The following is a 17,269-nucleotide window of genomic DNA, read 5'->3' on the forward strand; positions in this document are numbered from 1 at the left end:
GAGATGTCTGAATTGGTTCCCTTCCAATTACAGACAGAACAGGACGATAGGCATCAAATGATGGAGTTGCTACAATTCCTGGATGCTACCAAGGAAATAACCTCCACCCTTATCCACCAGATTCTTCTGGATCTCCTCAAAAAGAACTGGGAACATCCTGGCTCTGTTACTCCAGTCAACAGGAAAGCTGACACCACCTATCTCGTACAGTCAGCTCCAGGCTTTCACAAACCTCAATTGGATCACCAATCTGTAGTTGTAGAATCTGCCCAGAAAAGAGCAAGGAGATCAATACCTCACACTTCTTTTCCCCCAGGCAAGGAGCAGAAATTTCTAGATGCCATTGGTCGCCGTGTCTTCCAGGGATCAATGCTCATCTCCAGAATTGCCTCTTATCAGCTCTATATGACCCAATATAATAGGGTCTTATTTAAGCAGATACAAGACTTCACAGACTCCCTGCCTCAGCAATTTCAAGAACAAGTGCAAACCCTAGTAAACAAGGGTTTTGAGGCAGGCAAGCATGAGATCAGATCATCTTATGATATCTTTGACACTGCTACCAGGATATCTGCAGTTGCTATCTCGGCAAGACAATGGGCCTGGCTCAAGACTTCCGACCTTCGCCCTGAAGTACAAGACAGATTATCCGACCTGCCTTGTGTAGGAGATAATCTGTTTGGCGAGCAGATTCAATGAACGGTGGCTGAACTCAAGGACCATCATGAGACCCTAAGACAGCTCTCTCTGATGCCTTCTGAGTACTCTTCAAATCAGCCCTTCTGAAAGGACTCTAAGAAGTCATTCTTCCGCCCGAAGAAATCCTACCCGCCACCAGCTAGAACCCATTCTACGAGACCGTTTCAAAAAACTCAGTCTCGTCAGATGTGAAAACAAAAACCGCAAGCACCTCCTCAACCAGGTCCTGCTTCCAGTTTTTGACTCCACCATAGAGAACAGCAGCCAGCTTCCATTGCCCCACATACCAGTGGGAGGTTGATTGTGCCATTTCAACAACAGGTGGCACTCAATCACCTCAGACCAGTGGGTCCTGGCGATAATTGCTCAGGGTTTTCATCTGATCTTTCTCTCCATTCCACCGGACTCCCCACCTCTACCGACGTGGAGAACATCCGATCACTCCATCCTTCTGGAACAGGAGGTCTCCCTCCTCCTCCAGTCCAAGGCAGTAGAACCCGTACCCTACTCTCAGCACGGCCTGGGGTTCTATTTCCAGTACTTTCTAATCCCCCAAAAATCGGGGGGTGTTCGTCCAATTCTGGACCTATGTGCCCTCAACAAGTACCTCCAGCGAGAGAAGTTCAAAATGGTAACCTTGGACTCTCTTCCTCTTCTACAAAGAGGAGACTGGCTCTGCTCTCTAGACCTCCAGGATGCATACACTCATATCATGATAATTCCATCCCATCGCAAATACCTGAGGTTTCTAGTAGGCCCCAAGCACTATCAGTACCGAGTGCTTCCACTCGGCCTCACGTCTGCACCACGAGTCTTCACAAAATGCCTCATCGTGGTTGCAATCTTCCTCAGAACTCAAGGTGTTCATGTCTACCCCTATCTAGATGATTGGTTAATCAGGGCTCCCACTCAGCAAGCTGCTCTGTCATCCCTACGTCTTACCTTACACACTCTAATTTCGCACGGATTTCTCATCAACTACGACAAATCCTACTTAGTCCCATCTCAAACCTTATCGTTCATTGGGGCAGACTTGGACACCTTGCAGGCAAAGGCTTTTCTGCCTCAACAGCGAGCTCTCAATCTCGTGTCTCTTGCAGACCAGCTACAGTCTCAGCACTCCACGACTGCACACCACTTTCTCATCCTCCTGGGACACTTGGCGTCCTCAGTTCAGGTCACCCCAATGGCCCTCTTGGCCATGAGTCATGCAGTGGCCTCTAAGGTCACAATGGACTCAATCCATTCAGCCCCTGTCGACCATTGTCCACGTAACAGACTCACTCCATCAGTCTCTCACCTGGTGGAGAAATCAGGTCAACCTCCTCCAAGGCTTGCCCTTCCAGGCTCCAGGCCCTCAAAGAACTCTCACCACCGATGCTTCCAATCTCGGCTGGGGAGCCCATGTGGCCGATCTGCAGACACAAGGATCTTATTTATTTATTTATTTATTTAGAAACTTTTATATACCGGCATTAGTGGGTACATCATACCGGTTCACATAATAACTTAGTTTGGAAAATACATTTCAACAAGGAGAATGTAACTGGGCGGGGGGTAAAATAAATAAGCAGTAGGAAGGATAGATAAAACAAGAAAGTCATAACCAGAGAATACAATTTATAATTTACAATGGTAGTCTCCTTAATATAAGGAGAGGGCAGTCCCCTGGAGGGGGGGGACTATGAGGGGAGATGGAAAAGTTATTCTGGATAAGCATGGTTGAACAGAAGTGTTTTTAGTTTTTTTTTTAATTTAATTGCACACGGTTCAATGCGCATGTGGTCAGGTAGAGAGTTCCAGAGAGCTGGACCGGCAATAGAGATAGCACGGTCGCGGGTAGAGGAGAGATGAGCCATTTTCAGGGATTGGACATGTAGGGTGCCTTTGTTGGTAGATCTGGTGGCTCGGGTGGACTGGGGGGCAGTGAAAGGGAGGTTGAGCCAGTTGGAATTGTGGGAGTGGATGGACTTGGGCTCTAGAGGAAACCAAACACCAAATAAATTTCCTGGAGCTTCGAGCAATCAGCTATGCTCTCAGGGTATTTCAGGATCGCCTCTCCAATCGAGTCATCCTGATCCAGACGGACAACCAGGTGGCCATGTGGTACATCAACAAACAGGGAGGGATGGGCTCCTACCTTCTGTGTCAGGAAGCTGCACAGATCTGGGCAGAGGCCCTCTCCCACTCGAAGTACCTCAGGGCCACCTACTTGCCGGGAGTGGACAATGTGTTGGCAGACAAGCTGAGTCGCACCTTTCAACCGCACGAGTGGTCTCTCAACCCCTCAGTAGCGAACTCGATCTTCCAACAATGGGTTCATCCTCAAATAGACCTCTTTGCGTCACCTCAAAATCGCAAAGTAGACAGCTTCTGCTCTCTCACTCACAGCCAACACTATCAGCCAAGAAACGTGTTCTCCCTCTCATGGGCAACCGGTCTCCTATATGCATTCCCTCCACTTCCTCTTCTCTCAAAGACTCTCGTGAAGTTACGTCAGGACAAGGGAACCATGATCCTGATAGCATCTCACTGGCCGCGCCAAGTGTGGTTTCCAATACTTCAGGATCTCTCCATTCGCAGGCACATTCCAATGAGAAAGGACCCGCTTCTAATCACTCAAAACGGCGGGTGCCTACGCCACCCCAATCTTCAAGCCTTGTTCCTGACGGCATGGATGTTGAAAGGTTAATCCTTCAGCCACTTAACCTTTCTGAACCAGTTTCCCGGGTCCTGATTGCTTCACGCAAGCCTTCCATGAGAAAATTGTATTCTTACAAATGGACCAGGTTTATGTCATGGTGCTCTTTTCAGTCCCTTGACCCCTTTACCTGTCCAATCACGGTTTCTGGACTATCTCTGGACTTGTCAGAGTCAGGTCTAAAAACTTCCTCCCTCAGGATGCATGTCAGTGCGGTAGCCGCCTTCTATAAAGGTGTCGGGGATGTTCCCATATCAGTACAACACCTTGTAACACGTTTTTTGAAGGGTTTGCTTCACCTCAAGCCTCCTCTGTGTCCTCAGGCCCCTTCTTGGGACCTCAACCTAGTTTTGGGTCGACTCATGAAACCACTATTCGAGCCTCTTCAATCCTGTGACCTTCGATATCTCACATGGAAAGTGATTTTCCTTTTGGCAATCACTTCGGCTCACAGAGTTAGTGAATTACAGGCTCTAGTTAACTATCCACCTTACACTAAACTTCTGAAGGACCGGGCAGTACTCCGCACTCACCCTAAATTCTTGCTTAAGGTAGTTTCGGAGTTTCATCTCAATCAATCCATTATACTACCTACCTTTTTTCCCAGGCCCCATTCCAATCCAGGAGAACAGGCTCTGCATACCCTTGACTGCAAACGGGCTCTAGTGTTCTGCCTGGACTGTACAGCTGCCCACAGGACAAGCACTCAATTGTTTGTCTCTTTCCATCCTACCAAATTGGGGCAGCCTGTGGGTAAACAGACTCTCTCCTCCTGGTTAGCGGACTGCATATCCTTTTGCTATCAGCAAGCGGGCATTCCACTTCAAGAACGTGTTAAAGCACACTCTGTGAGGGCCATGGCAACTGCAGTAGCACACCTACACTCTGTGCCGCTTCCTGACATTTGCAGAGCTGCCACCTGGAGTTCTCTCCATACCTATACAGCCCATTATTGCTTAGACAAAGCCGGAAGACAAGATTCCATCTTTGGCCAGTCTGTCTTGCGCAACCTATTTACAATGTGACGTACCAACACCCTTCCGCTTGCCCGTTGGGGTTCAGGATGCCCTCGACCAAATTTCATCCCAGGCCTAGTGCCTTGCACGCCTGAGTACATTTGGTGCATGTTCAGACATCCTCAGCTCGGTACTCACCCATATGTGAGGACTACCATCCTGCTTGTCCTGTGAGAAAGCAAATGTTGCTTACCTGTAACAGGTGTTCTCACAGGACAGCAAGATGTTAGTCCTCACGAAACTCGGCTGCCGCCCCGCGGTGTTGGGTTCATTACGTTTTCTTATTTTATTTTCGGCACTACCTGTAGCTTTTTAACAAGACTGAAGGGGGACCCCTGCTGGCTGCAGGGTTAGTGCCATGCTGGGCATGCCCAGTAGGGGCCAGTCAAAGTTCTGGAAACTTTGACAAAAGTGTTCCGTGATTGGGCTGCATCCTGTGATGTCACCCATATGTGAGGACTAACAACCCACTGTGAGCAACATTGGCTATATGTGTGTGTATGCACAATTGAGGCTTTGTGTATGTATTCGAAAGGGCACTTGAATTTGCTTGCATGTGAGATGGTGACAGATGCTGGTGGTGTTTGTGTGTGTGAAATAGAGAATGTATGTGTGTGAGAAAAATGGGTTCTGTATGTTTGAGAAATGGAGTATATGTGTGTGTGTGTGTGAGAATGTCCTTCCAGTTCCATTTCAATCCATTTCTTTTTTTCCACTTGCATTTAGAACTTTCATAATTATGCATATAAAGCTCAAAGTTAAAAATCTGAATTTCAACTTACGTATGTTATATGCATACATTAAAAAAACATGGCTGGAAATTAGTGGGCCAAGAAAACAAACCGGCAACCGATCCAAGATGGCTGATAGCAACAAACGCAAGAAGTAGAATCGGTATAAAAATGGACTTTATTGAATCTTTGCACCATTTTGTTTGAGCAGCGAGTAGAACTAAAACGCCATTGCGTTTACAGTGGTTTGCTGTTAAAAGTGGCTGATTTAAAACCAGATTTCATAGTCAGTTTTTGCTGATGAATGTTTCTCTAAGTATGATATGAGAGATCCATGCTAATCTGAGCCAACTCAAGTGGCTCTTAAGCCCCTGAGGCAGCTCGTTGAGCGAAACTCGGCCAGAGTCGGGCAAGATTCAGTAAAGTCCATTTTTATACCGATTCTACTTCTTGCGTTTACTGGAAATTGGTGGGGACAAAAAGTGCCTAAAAGCTCTTACTAGGAAAAAGCATACATCGATCAGGCAATACTGCACTGTGCAGAAGTATGCTTAGTACAATGCAGAATAATCATCAAAATATTTTACAGTTTCTGTAGTGAATGCTCCGATGCATGTACCAATGGTACCAATTCATTTTTGAATACTAACCAACATCTTTCCCCTCTCCTCACCCATCATTTGCTTGTGTTCTTAATGGCCATTTTCTTATCCTGCTAGACCAGTCCAGACTTGTTAGTTTATGCAACCTTGCCAGCAGAGGTAGACTAAGAACACAACTTTTCTAGTGACTACAGTGAGTTGCCAGTATTCTTTAGACAATGCACTGGAATAATAAAAACCCATTATAACAACTAACAAAGATTATTTTAACAAATACAAAAGGTGAAAAACCTCCAAGAACCCTGCATACCCCCTCCCCCACACACACACATTACAGCACGATAGATGAAAAAACGAGAAGTAGAGAAAATAGATTCAGAAAATGTCTCAGACTTTTCAAAATTCGAAGTAATACAACATGACCTTTCTGCTGAACCCAAGGCTTTCAGCTTCAGCTGCAGTCCTTGACTTCCTAAGTTGGTCCTTGACTGGTCTAGCAGGATACAAGAAAAGGAGATTATCCGGTAAGACTACATTTTTCCTTATTTACAAAGTGCAGGATCGGTCCAGACATGTGGGAAGTACTCCAGCCCATTCTAATGCAGATAGATAGAAAACAGAGTTGCCTTGAGAACACCTACTCAAAATCCTGCATCTGTTTTAGCATTTACTAATGTTCATTTTACATGTACGTGTAATGCTTGCTGAAGATATGGTTGACTAAGTGGCCGTCTCACAGATATCTTCTAGCATAAACCCACTCATCTGGACTGGTCTAGCAAGATTCAAGGAAAGCAAATTATCAGGTAAGACTAAATTTCTCCATTATGAACTGATAGATTCACACAGATGGGTGATGTCACCCATTTGTGTGGCTGATTATCCCACTGGATATGGAGAGCATACATTACAGGTAAGCAACTCTGTGCTCTTCATTGACAAGCAGGATCACCCATAGAAGTGGGTGATGATATCCAGCAGTGTCATTGGGTGACATCACCTATTGGTGTGAATTATTGAGCTGCTGCTGTTAGAGAACCCTAGTTATAGGTAAGTAATTTTACTAACCCTGTTTTATTTTGATGCGGTTACAGTGCTATAAGTTTTGCTTAAATGGTTAGGTGCCTCGTTCGTAGTCTATATCAAAATGGGCATATTTAGCTTTGCATTTTTGACCTGAAGTTCCATGCCTAGCCTGTGAACAAGTTCTCTGTTTCCAGCAGAAATACCTTCCAAGAATTACTACATAGCTGTCTATGAAGAAGATAGTTGGTGCTTAAGTGGAAAAGCCCAGTGTTGTGACTCACTGCTGCTTTCTTGTTTGTACTTCCCAGAGCCAAATATTCTAACAGTATCAAGGAAATGCTGATTCTCTTCGCCACCACAGCTTATCGAGTTGGATTGAAGGTTCCTCCCAATGAAGTAGATCCTCGTGTTCCTGTGATGGCTTGGAGCACCTGTGCTTTCACCATTCAATCCATAGGTAAGTAGTTCAGATGAGAAGTTTTAAGATGAAAAATTGGATTTGCTTTCAATCCACTTAGATTTCTACCTCTTTTGTTACATAGTTCTGATGAAGAAATTACAATCAGGACTTAAAATAATAAGTGATTTTAGTACATCAGAATTTGTTGAATTGCAGGTTTGAAGACTTGGGGGCTTATATAATCTATACCACCAGACAAATATGTGAAAAAGACCTGATCTGGAGTCTGGAAAAGAAGAGTAAATGGCAAATTACTAAGTTTCCTTGTTTAACTAATTGGGTACCACGTTTGTGAAGAGATATCCTACATAAGCTCAAAATCAGAGAAAACACTGTGATAGACAGCTTACTAAGGCTTTATTTCTACAGGATATTTGTGCCATTTTGTGCGTATAGGCTAGAGCCATTCTTCTGAATTAGATGACTAATAAATATAATAGTGAGCAGGGCCTAATAAAGCGAACTTGGTTACAGGAAATTAGAAAGTTGTTTAAATGGATCCTTACCAATGAAATGAATATATAAAGTCAGCCTTTGAATAGGTGTTTATAAAACTGTGGACATGTAATTGATTTTCCTCATCATCTAACCAGACCAGACCAGATATGTGGGTTATGTTCACCAACCATCAGATGGAGATGGAAACTAACAGGTTTGCTGACATTGCTCCTTATAAGGTTCCATTCTAACCTCAGCCTTACAGTAGTCTTTGTCTCCAGCAGATAGTAGGCAAACCTCCCATGCTATGAGCTGAGGCTTGGTTAAGCAGGGTGAAGAAAAAAATATTGGAAGTGGCTGGACAGCTCCTGAGGCGAAAGTTTGCATGTTCCTTCCCTCAGTTGAGTACAACCCTAGACCAGGGAACTTCCAGTTTATTCCTGGGTTAGGGCCAAAAACTGTTCAATACAGTTTTGAACCTGTCTTTTTGGATTGGCCATAGCTCCAAGGACCTTTTCCAAGGTGATGGTAGTGGTGAAGGCATCCTTACAGCGAGAAGGTGTTCTGATTTATCGTTATCTGGATGATTGGTTGAGCTGAGTGAAATCGGCCTAAGAGAGTGAGTCAGCCACAGCCAGAGTAGTTTAGCTGCCACAGGAGCTGAGCAGGATGATACATTTTGTGAAGAACAAGTGACAGGCCTCTAAGTCCTTGGAGTATCTGGGAGTTTGTTTCAAAATGAAAGGAGATCACAATTAATTAATGCTTCAGGGGATGCAGCAACTCTAGAGGCAAGAGCATGCATTGTTATACACCAAGAGGCATAAGGTTTGGAGTTATTTTCAGGTATTGCGGTCCATTCACAATTGGATTGTGATATATTGCAGGAGGTCCTTGTGAGACTGAAGATTGGGCATCCAAATGGCAGATGAAATTTAATATGGACCAAGTGCAACGTGTTGCATATAGGAAAAAATAACCCTTGTTATAGTTACACGATGTTAGGTTCCATATTAGGAAAAAGATCTAGGCATCATAGTGGATAATGCTTTGAAATTGTCGGCTCAGTCTGCTGCAGCAGTCAAAAAAGCAACCAATGTTAGGAATTACTAGGAAGGGAATGGTTAATAACACGGAAGATATCATAATGCCTCTTAATCGTTCCACGGTGAGACTGCACCTTGAATACTGTGCCGTATCTCAAAAAAGATATAGTTGCAATGGAGAAGGTACAGAAGAAGGGCAACCAAAGTGATAAAGTGGATGGAATAGCTCCCCTATGAGGAAAGGCTGAAAAGGTTAGGGCTGTTCAGCTTGGAGAAGAGACAGCTGAGGGTGGATACAAGAGGTTTTTAAAATCATGAGAAGTCTTGAATGAGTAGATGTGAATCAGTTATTTACACTTTCGGATAATAGAAGGACTAGGGGGCACTCCATGAAGTTAGCAAGTAGCACATTTATTATTTATTTATTTATTTATTTAAGAACTTTTCTATACCGGTATTCGTAGGTACATCATATCGGTTTACAGATAATGTATTACAGAGAACAAGGGTAGGGGAAACAAGGGAACGATAGAGGAACCAAAGAACAAGGGGGTTGAGGGGGGGTAAAATGGAATAATAGGAGAAACTAATATGAACGAGGAAGCTAGAGGAAGGTAACAGGGGAAAAAGGGTACTAAAATACACAGGGGAAGAGGATTCAGACAAAAAGTGGTCTAACTAATAACGGCTAGATGGTACGGGGTAACAAGGCATAGGAAATTCTGAAAAACGGGGCAAAAATAAACTGAGATACAAGGCGTAAGAAATACTGAAATACAAGACATAAAATATACTGAAATACAGGGGGAATAAAATACAGGACTAACAATGGATAATATAAAATAAGGAGAATATTAAAAAAAGGCAAAAGAGAAACTGAAATACATGGGAGAGAATTTACAGGACTAAAACTGAAATAATATAAGATGAATACAGTAAACTATATAAAATATGAATACAACTATATAAAATACGATGAATACAGTGAAATAATGGGGATGAGGATTGGAAGTAAGAGGGGGGGGGCCTAGAGGGAAGGGGAGAGAAGAAGCAAGAAGAATAGAGGGAAGGAAAGGGGGGAAATGGACTCTATTTAGGGTATGCCTGTTTGAAAAGCCATGTCTTAAGCTTTTTCTTAAATTTCTGAGAACATGGCTCTTAAGTGGAGATCGGGGGCAAGGAATTCCAGAGGGTCGGGCCTGCCAAGGAAGACCAATTGAAGAAAATTCTTTTTCACTCAACGCGCAATTAAGCTCTGGAATTTGTTGCCAGAGGATGTGGTTAGTGCAGTTAGTATAGCTGGGTTTAAAAAAGGTCTGGATAAGTTCTTGAGAAGTCTATTAACTGCTATTAATCAAGTTGACTTAGGGAATTTCCTCTGCTATTACTGGCATCGGTAGCATGGGATCCTCTTAGTGTTTGGGTACTTGCCAGGCTCTTGTGGCCTGGTTTGGCCTCTGTTGGAAACAGGATGCTGGGCTTGATGGACCCTTGGTCTGACCCAGCATGGCAATTTCTTATGTTCCTTGAATCCACCCTGTTCTGCTTAGCAGCATTGTCTGCTATTGAATATTTTAGGAAAAAGAAAGTTTGTGGTAGTATTCTTATTTAGTGGTAAATTTCAATGAAGTATATTTGTTATAAAATCTGAGTTCCGTGTTTCTGGTTATTCTGTCATCTCCCTCCTGGAATCCCCCCTGGTTGTAGGGAGAAAGAATTGGGCTTCTCATAGCTTGTTACAGAATATACTGACAGAATGACATCAGCAAGTCTGTCCGTCTCTGTCTCCATTTGCTGGTTGGTGAGTATAACCCACAAACCTGCCCTGGTCTGGCTGGATTCAAAGAAAGGAAAATATCAGGTAAGAACAAATTTCTCCTTGTGTGCTACATGGTATGAACATATGTTTCTGTGTAGCATAGAAATCCATATACAAAGACCCACTGAATGGGTGAAAGTGCCATTGCATATACCTGGATAAAGTTAGCTGGATAATTATCCAGGTAAAGTTACTCAGGTAACTTTGTCTGGGCTATGCTGAATACCAGCACTGCCAAGAAAAAGTAAAACTGTACCCCAGGAACACCCTTAGTGCTGCCTTTCCCCCAGGTAAATGTTGTGCAAGCAACAATTTGCTTGGGCAAAATTTAGCCAGGGAGCAGGGGAAATATTTCAGACCTTGGGATTTGTTTGGCTGACTCCAAAAATTAACCAGTCAAAGCCTTTAGATATTGACCTCATCTTTTAAGTACTCACTATAAATGTGTTTCCCAGACATATTGGAGGTATTTGAGGTATTGCCTGTGTTAACATTTGCAAGTAATTGACTCATGTTTACCTTATAAAGTTGTTCCCTGTACGTACCCGGATCAGTCCAGACACCTGGGTTTTGCCTCCGCACCAGCAGATGGAGACAGAGCAAGACTTTGACGGGCTCTGTCATATACCAAGGTGCCACCCACAGCCTCTCAGTCTTACTCTGTCTCCAGCAGATGGCGGGTGCAAAACCCACAGTCTCTGGAGATTCCTGATTGTGTAGTAGTATAGTTTAGTTATAGTCGGGATTTATTTGTTAATTTCCATGGTTTAAAAAAATAATAATAATAAAGAAGTCAGGTCCTTCGTTGCTGGGAGCCTCCCAGGGGGTTAGAAGGTTCTGAGGGGACCATCCCCCATGGTTGAGGCCGCTGCTCAGGGTCGAGGACCCGGTCCCATTGGGGTAGCAGCGTCGGGGGTGATACCGGGGAGCCCGGCTCACTCACCCCCCCACTGGAGCAGGAGGTCCAGCACCAAGGACAACAATCGGCAAGTGCTCCTCTGTAAAAAAAAAAAAAAAAAAAAAAAAAAAAAAAAAAGTGTTTGGTTTTTCTGCCTTTGCGCACCAGCTCTCCGCTATCGTCTCTGCTGTTTTCTGTAGTTTTTATTGCAGTTTTCATCGGGGGTTGCAGGCGGCAGTGGGGACAGATGCCTCTGGGATCATTGTGCCGCGTGCGACGGCCTGTGTTCGGGATGCGTGCAGGGAGAAGAGGGCTCTTCCGATTTCGATCGGGGGGGGGGGGAGGGGTGTCGTTTACGAGCGCCGCATTTGCCAGTGAGCGCCGGACCGGGTGAGGCAGGGCTGGAAGATCCGTTCCCGCTGAGCGCAGGAACGACGGCCATTTTGAGCTCACTTCGGGATGCCACGCGGTCAGTGCTGGGGGAGGGATCGCTGCCTCCCAAGCTTTCTCCTCAACAGCTCCCATTGGGGGGTGGAACGCTACAGCGGGGGAGGCCTCTCCCTTACAGGAGGATAGCCCGGAGGGCTCCTCCTCGGAATAATCTTTTTCCTCAGAATTTGTGCTACTTATGCACAAAGTTTTTAAAGCTAAGAAAGGGTTAAAAAGCTAACTCCTGGGAAGCTGGGGCTTCAGCCAAAGTCCTAGGAGAAACGTAAAAGGAATAAGTCCCGGGGGGATTCGGACCCACCAAAAGGAAAAAGACCATTGCGGTCCATCCTGCCAGGGACGGACACGGATTCCACATCTCAGGACGAGACGGACCCTCCGGTAAGGCCCCTGGGGGGGGGCGCCGATGAGGCAGATACGGAGGTATCAGCGCAGCCCAGTACCAACAAGGGAGCGCAAGCAATGGACGGGGATGGCCCACGGGTGGTACGTCTTTTTAAAAAAGATGAGTTGGCACCGCTTATTCCAGCCATCCTGCAGGAGCTCAGAATAGACGCTCTGCCGGCAGAATCCCGTCTGGGAGCTATGGACCTGGTCTTATTGGGTCTCGGGACCGACGGTGTCCTTTCCTTTTCACTTTTCGGCGACAGACCTTCTCTTCTGGGAATGGGACACTCTGGATTTGGGTCTGAAAGTAAGCAAGGCTATGGACAAGCTGTATCCTCTCCCAGAAAACGCTTTGGAGATCATGCGTCTTCCTCGGGTGAACGCAGCGGTGTCAGCCGTGACGAAGAGGTCCACGATTCCAGTGACAGGGGCTACGGCTCTTAAGGACTTACAGGACAGGAAACTGGAGCTCCAGCTCAAGAAGGTCTTCGAGGTGTCTGCGCTGGGTGTCTGCGCAGCGATATGTAGTAACTTTGCACTTCGGGCGGACCTTCGCTGGGATCAGCAACTCCAGGCCAATGCTGATCTCTCGGAAGGAGAAGCCACACAGGCGAATCATCTGGAGGCGGTAATCGCTTACAGCGCGGATGCATTGTATGATCTCTTGCGCACGTCCGCCAGATCCATGGTCTCCGCGGTTTCCGCACGCCGTCTCCTTTGGCTCCGGAATTGAGGCCATTCTTAAGCAGTCCTTTGAAGCAATGGCAATGAATTAACAAATATCTTCTTGTTGTTGCCTGATGGCTCACTCTTGTTTGCTTCTTTCTCAGGAGGTTGATGAATCTGGTGTGAATGCAAGGGCAGTGATGAAACCAGCAGCCACCTTTTTGGCAGATGTGGGCTTTGATTTGGTCCGCACTTCAGCCAGAGGGGTGGCTTCGGTAATAGCAGCCAGGCATCAGTTATGGCTGAGAAATTGGTCAGAGAATGCAACTTCCAAGTCTAACCTTACAAAACTGCCCTTTAAAGGCTCGCTCTTGTTTGGGAGCGAACTGGAGAAAATAGCCAATAAGTGGGATAAGTCCCAGGTTCCTCGCTTGCCAGAGGATAAGAAACAGACGCTGCGATCCTTCAGCATGAGAGGTCATACTAGGGGATCAAAACGCTTTCAACCCTACAGAAGAGCAGTCTTTCAAAGGACTCGACCTTTGGTTAGATCTCAGTCCTTTCGTCTCCGGCAGCCCAGATGGCACAGACTCGAGTAGTGGAGCCCCCCAAGCTTCCCAAATAAGGTGTGCCCCCCCAGGAACTGGCGATAGGGGTCGCCTCTCTTTTATTGGAGGTGGGTTGAAATCACGACAGACTAGTGGGTTCTGAAGGAAACACAAGATGGCTATGTGCTGGATTTTCAGTGTTCCTTGGGATGTATTCATGGTGTCTCTCTGCAACTCTCCACAGAAGAGACAGGTAGTGGAGTGTACTTTTAGACTTCTCAGTCTGCAAGCTGTGGTACCAGTGCCCACATCTCAAGAAAATACGGGCCGATATTCCATTTATTTTGTTGTGCCCAAGAAGGAGGGTTCTTTTTGTCCCATCCTACATCTCAAGGGGGGTCAACCTATGTGAATCGTTGTCGATTGGAAACCTTGCGCTTAGTGATAATGGCAGTCTAGTCAGGGGATTTTCTGATGTGTCTGGATTTGTCTGCGGCATACCTGCATATTCCCATCCGGTTAGAGCATCAATGGTTTCTGCATTTGGTGGTTTTGGGATTCCATTATCAGTTTTAAGCTCTGCCTTTTAGTTTGGCCACCATGCCCAGAACGTTTTCCAAGGCTATGGTGGTGGCGGCAGTGGAATTGATAGAGATTGGGATTCTAGTATACCCGTACTTGGACGACTGGCTGATTCAGGCCAAGAATCTGGAAGAGAGCCTCCAGGTGTTGCGCAAGATAATTTCCTTGTTGCAGGAATTAGGTTGGGTGGTGAAGAGCAATCTTCAACCATCTCAGTCACTAGAGTATCTTGGTGTTTGGTATGACATGAAGTAGGGCAGGATGTTCCTGCTGGAGGGCCGCATTCAGAAGCTGACGGCGCAGGTGCATCTGTTGATGAACATGATACATCCAACAGTGTGGTCTTATCTACAAGTATTCAGTTTAATGGCGGTGACCCTGGAGGTGGTGCCGTGGGCGAGGGCACATATGCGTGCTCTTCAGCACTCTCTGCTGTCATGTTGGAGCCCGCAGTCTCAGGACTATTCGATTTAGCTTCACCTACCGATGGAAGTCTGCATTCACCTGTAGTGGTGGTTGCAAGCGGATCATCTAAGAAAAGGGGTTTCTCTAAGATCACCGGACTAGCTAGTACTCATGAAAGATGTGAGCCTCCAAGGTTGGGGAGCTCACTGTCAGGAGCTGACAGCACAAGGGCACTGGGGTACAGAAGAGTCTCTCTGGAGCATCAATCAGCTGGAAGCCTGTGCTGTCCGGTTGGCATGCTTATGGTTTGGAGACTGATTGCAGGGTCAAGCAGTCCAGATAATGTCGGACAATGCAAGGCAGTGGCTTACATCAATCGACAGAGGAACCAAGAGCCAGCAAATGTCGCAGGAAAATAGCCCAACTTATAGATGAGCAGAAGTGCATCTTCAGGAGATCTCAGCCTTGCACATTACAGGAAAAGCCAATGTAAGAGCAGACTTTTTCAGCAGATAGTCTGGATCCAGGAGAATGGGAATTGTAAAAAGAGGCGTTTCAGCTAATAGATCGCTGGGGCCTTCCATTTCTGGATCTGCTGGTGACTTCTCGCAATGCAAAGGTTCCTCGATTCTTCAGTCGCAGAAGAGATCCAAAATCCTTGGGCATCAATGCCCTTGTGCAGGAGTGGTCGGAGGGTAAGCTGCTGTATGCTTTTCCTCCATGGCCCATGTTGGACAGAATGGTTCAGAAGATAGAGAGTCAGAGGGAGGTGGTGCTTCTGATGGCACCAAATTGGCCCAGGAGACAGTGGTATGCAGATCTGCAAAGGCTCCGGGTGGACTCTCCCCTCCAGTTTCAGGCACACAGAGATCTGCTACAGCAGGGGCATGTTCTTTACGAAGATCCCACTCAAATTTCTTTTACGGTATGGCCCTTGAGAGGGCTCAGTTGCTAAAGCGTGAATATTCTACTGCGGTGATTGCCACCTTGCTGCGAGCAAGAAAGTTCTCCACTTCTTTAGCCTCTGTGCGGGTTTGGTGAGTGTTTGAGGGTTGGTGTGAAGATTGAGGAGTTCTTCCTTGTTCTGTTAAGATCCCACTCATTTTGGAATTTTTGCAGGATGGATTGTGTAAAAGGTTGACCCTTAATTCATTAAAGATAAATGTGGCAGTTCTTGCCTGTTTCTGAGGTCAGGTGAATGGTGGACCCTTGTCGGCTCATCCAGATGTGGCCCGTTTCTTGAAAGGAGTGAAGCATTTTCATCCTCCCTTGCAGTTACTGGTGCCCTTGTAGAGGCTTAATCTAGTTTTGGATTTTTTTTTGTGGGCCCTACTTATTGATTGATGTGTAACCTTTCCTTGAAGTTACTGACCTTGAAAACTGTGTTTCTTATGGCAGTTGTGTTCAGCATATAGGATATCCCAATTGCAAGCCTTGTCTTATTGAGAGTCATTTCTACTATTGACTTCAGGGGCAATACAGCTGCATACTGTTCCTTCCTTTTTGCCAAAAGTGGTCTTGAATTTTCACTTGAATCAGTCATTTCCCTGCCGTCTTTGGAAAGGGAAAGGGATGCAAAGGAATATCACCTGTTCGGTCCTTGTATGTCAAGAGGCATATCTTGAGGTATTTGGAGGTTTCTAAACCTCTCAGGAAGATGGATTGCCTGTTTGTTCTTCACAGTGGAAGTAAATAGGTTGAATCAGTGTCGTGGGCTACAATAGCCCCCTTGATTAAGGAGGTGGTCATGGCCGCATATGTGGATGCTAAGCAGCTGCTGTCTAGTCAGGTTAGGGCTCGTTCCACTAGGGCTCAGGCAGTGTCATGGGTGGAGGTTAGACTATTATCTCCCGTCGAACTTTGCCAAGCTGCGACATGGTCTTCTTTACACACCTTTTCCAGGCATTATCACCTGGATATGCAGGCCCGGGAGGACGCAGCCTTTGCACGTGTGGTTTTGACTGGATTGCAGGCAACTTCCTGCCCTGTTCGGCAGTAGTTCGGGTACATCCCACTGGTTTTGGATTCACCTGTCTGAACATTAAGAAAGGAGAAATTACTACTTACCTGATAATTTCCTTTTCTTTCGTACAGACAGGTGAATCCACCTTCCCGCCCTTGACTGCCGAATGCTTGTGCTATGGTCCTCCGGTGTGGCTGTGTGTTCCAGGGAGTACTGGTAAGTATCAATCAATCCTTAGACTAGTGTTATTACATTCTTTGAGCTCAGTGTTTTCCTGTTCGCTAAGTGCTAGAATGGTTATCTGTTAATCAAGTTTTGTTAGTTTGTCCACAGTTGGCTTTTGCAGAGAATACTGGCAGCTGATGTCACTGCAGGAATATATATACTGTGATGTCAGATTTGCTCAGTCTCCATCTGCTGGTAGAGGTGCATAACCCATTGGTTATGTACTAAAGAAAAGGAAATTATCAGGTAAGTAAGGAAATTATCAGGTAAGTAGTCATTTCTCCTTTCAACTGGGGATGAAGGTTCAAATCACTACATGTTGTGTGCACCCAGCTGCAATGAATTTCACTCCTCTGCCTGTTTGGGAAATGAAATGTCTGTTTTTGGGAGGGTTTTATTTCTTTAGTAATATAGTTTGGGAGAACCATGGCTGCCAAGGAAATGTATGGGATAAGAGGGCCGTAAAATGGAAATCAAAATATCAACAGTGCCATATTTTGTTATGTGTTTTCTTTTTTAGAAAACCTGTTAGAAGATGATGGAAAACCTTTATTTGGATCTCTGCAAAATAGACAGGTAAAATCCACAGGAAAGAGCTTATTTAAATCAT

General features: G+C 45.6%; 1 protein-coding gene across 1 annotated transcript in view; it reads left to right on the top strand.

Moving 5' to 3' along the window:
• Positions 1–17,269, top strand: part of UBR1 (ubiquitin protein ligase E3 component n-recognin 1) — a 596,438-nt gene that overhangs the window by 442,169 nt on the left and 137,000 nt on the right. Inside the window, 2 exon segments of the mRNA XM_029598685.1 lie at positions 7,084–7,232; positions 17,180–17,235. Of these exon segments, the coding sequence (XP_029454545.1) occupies positions 7,084–7,232; positions 17,180–17,235 (205 nt within the window).

The sequence above is a fragment of the Rhinatrema bivittatum genome, chromosome 4, assembly GCF_901001135.1.
Source record: "Rhinatrema bivittatum chromosome 4, aRhiBiv1.1, whole genome shotgun sequence".
NCBI classification, from domain to species: domain Eukaryota; kingdom Metazoa; phylum Chordata; class Amphibia; order Gymnophiona; family Rhinatrematidae; genus Rhinatrema; species Rhinatrema bivittatum.